General features: G+C 35.2%; 1 protein-coding gene across 1 annotated transcript in view; it reads right to left on the bottom strand.

Annotated features, from left to right (window-relative positions):
* LOC103198632 (transmembrane protease serine 11E-like) overlaps nucleotides 1-1,144 on the bottom strand; it is a 46,650-nt gene that overhangs the window by 33,088 nt on the left and 12,418 nt on the right. The window contains exon 4 of the mRNA XM_007942806.1: nucleotides 370-397. Coding sequence (XP_007940997.1) covers nucleotides 370-397 — 28 coding nt within the window. The remainder of the gene's footprint in view (nucleotides 1-369; nucleotides 398-1,144) is intronic.

Raw genomic sequence — 1,144 nt, forward strand, 5'->3', positions numbered from 1 at the left:
CAGCCACTCCTCAGAAGGAAGGTTGGGCAATCCTACTTCCGTAGTGATACTGCCTCGGAAACCCAAGGAGGGGTCGCTATGAGTCGGGCCAACTCGACGGCAAATAACAACAACAACAAACTGTAAGGTAATAAATCCTTGTTTGTTAAAGCCACCCATTTGTGGTTTTTCTGTTAGACTGTCACTAGAGGACCAAAACACATAATTATAGTATATAATATATTGCATTTTATAATAAACATATATTAGTAAGTGACAGTATCACATGATACACAAACCTGATGAAAAAGTTGTCAATTATCTGCTGTAATCTGCACCCAGATCAGCACTTAAAAACGCTCCTAGGAAGGCTGCTCTGAGCTGCAATACCTGATCTAACACATCCTATAAGATTACTCTAATAAGATGCAAAAATGTAGTTGTAAAGATATTTTTTACTACTGTAAATAAGAATTCTAGCCAACTTAACTTTTTTAAATTAGAAGTCAAAGTAAGAAAACACTTGAAGTGTTTCTTATTTTCAGTGTGTTGATGTTTACCAAACACAGTTACTAAGTGGTGATTGTCTAACAGAAACAATGAAGATTTCTATTCTTTACTACATTTCATTGATTTCCAGTGTCTTCAAAACCAAGAACAGTCCGTATGATTATGACACAAATCAGCACAATTCAAATGAGTCAGATAAACTGAGTTTTTCATAATAAATAAGAATATTACCTTGAAAATTTTTACTTATGAGTTTATTTTTCATTAATTATTTTAATAGATATTGTGGAATCCTGACTATATTCCTTTAGATTTAAATCAGTTTGTCTTATAAACTTTATTTTGTTGAATGGCACAGAGAACAAGGGAAATTGTTGCATCTTTTCATATCTTTTTAGTTCCACATCTTGTCCTTTTATATATATATATAAAATGAAAAACAAACCCACTGCCATTGAATCAATTCTGACTCATAGCATCCCCCATTGGGTTTCCAAGGCAGTAAATCTTTCCAGCAGATTGCCCCCATCTTCCTTCCCGGGAGCAGCTGGTGGGTTTCAACCGTCAATCTTCTGGTTAGCAGTCAAATGCCTTAGCACTGCACCACCAAAGCTCCATAGAGAGACAGAGAAAGAGAGAGGGAAAGACAAAGACA

Source organism: Orycteropus afer, unplaced genomic scaffold (assembly GCF_000298275.1).
Source record: "Orycteropus afer afer isolate SDZICR_OR568_19922 unplaced genomic scaffold, OryAfe1.0 scaffold00098, whole genome shotgun sequence".
Lineage (NCBI taxonomy): Eukaryota > Metazoa > Chordata > Mammalia > Tubulidentata > Orycteropodidae > Orycteropus > Orycteropus afer.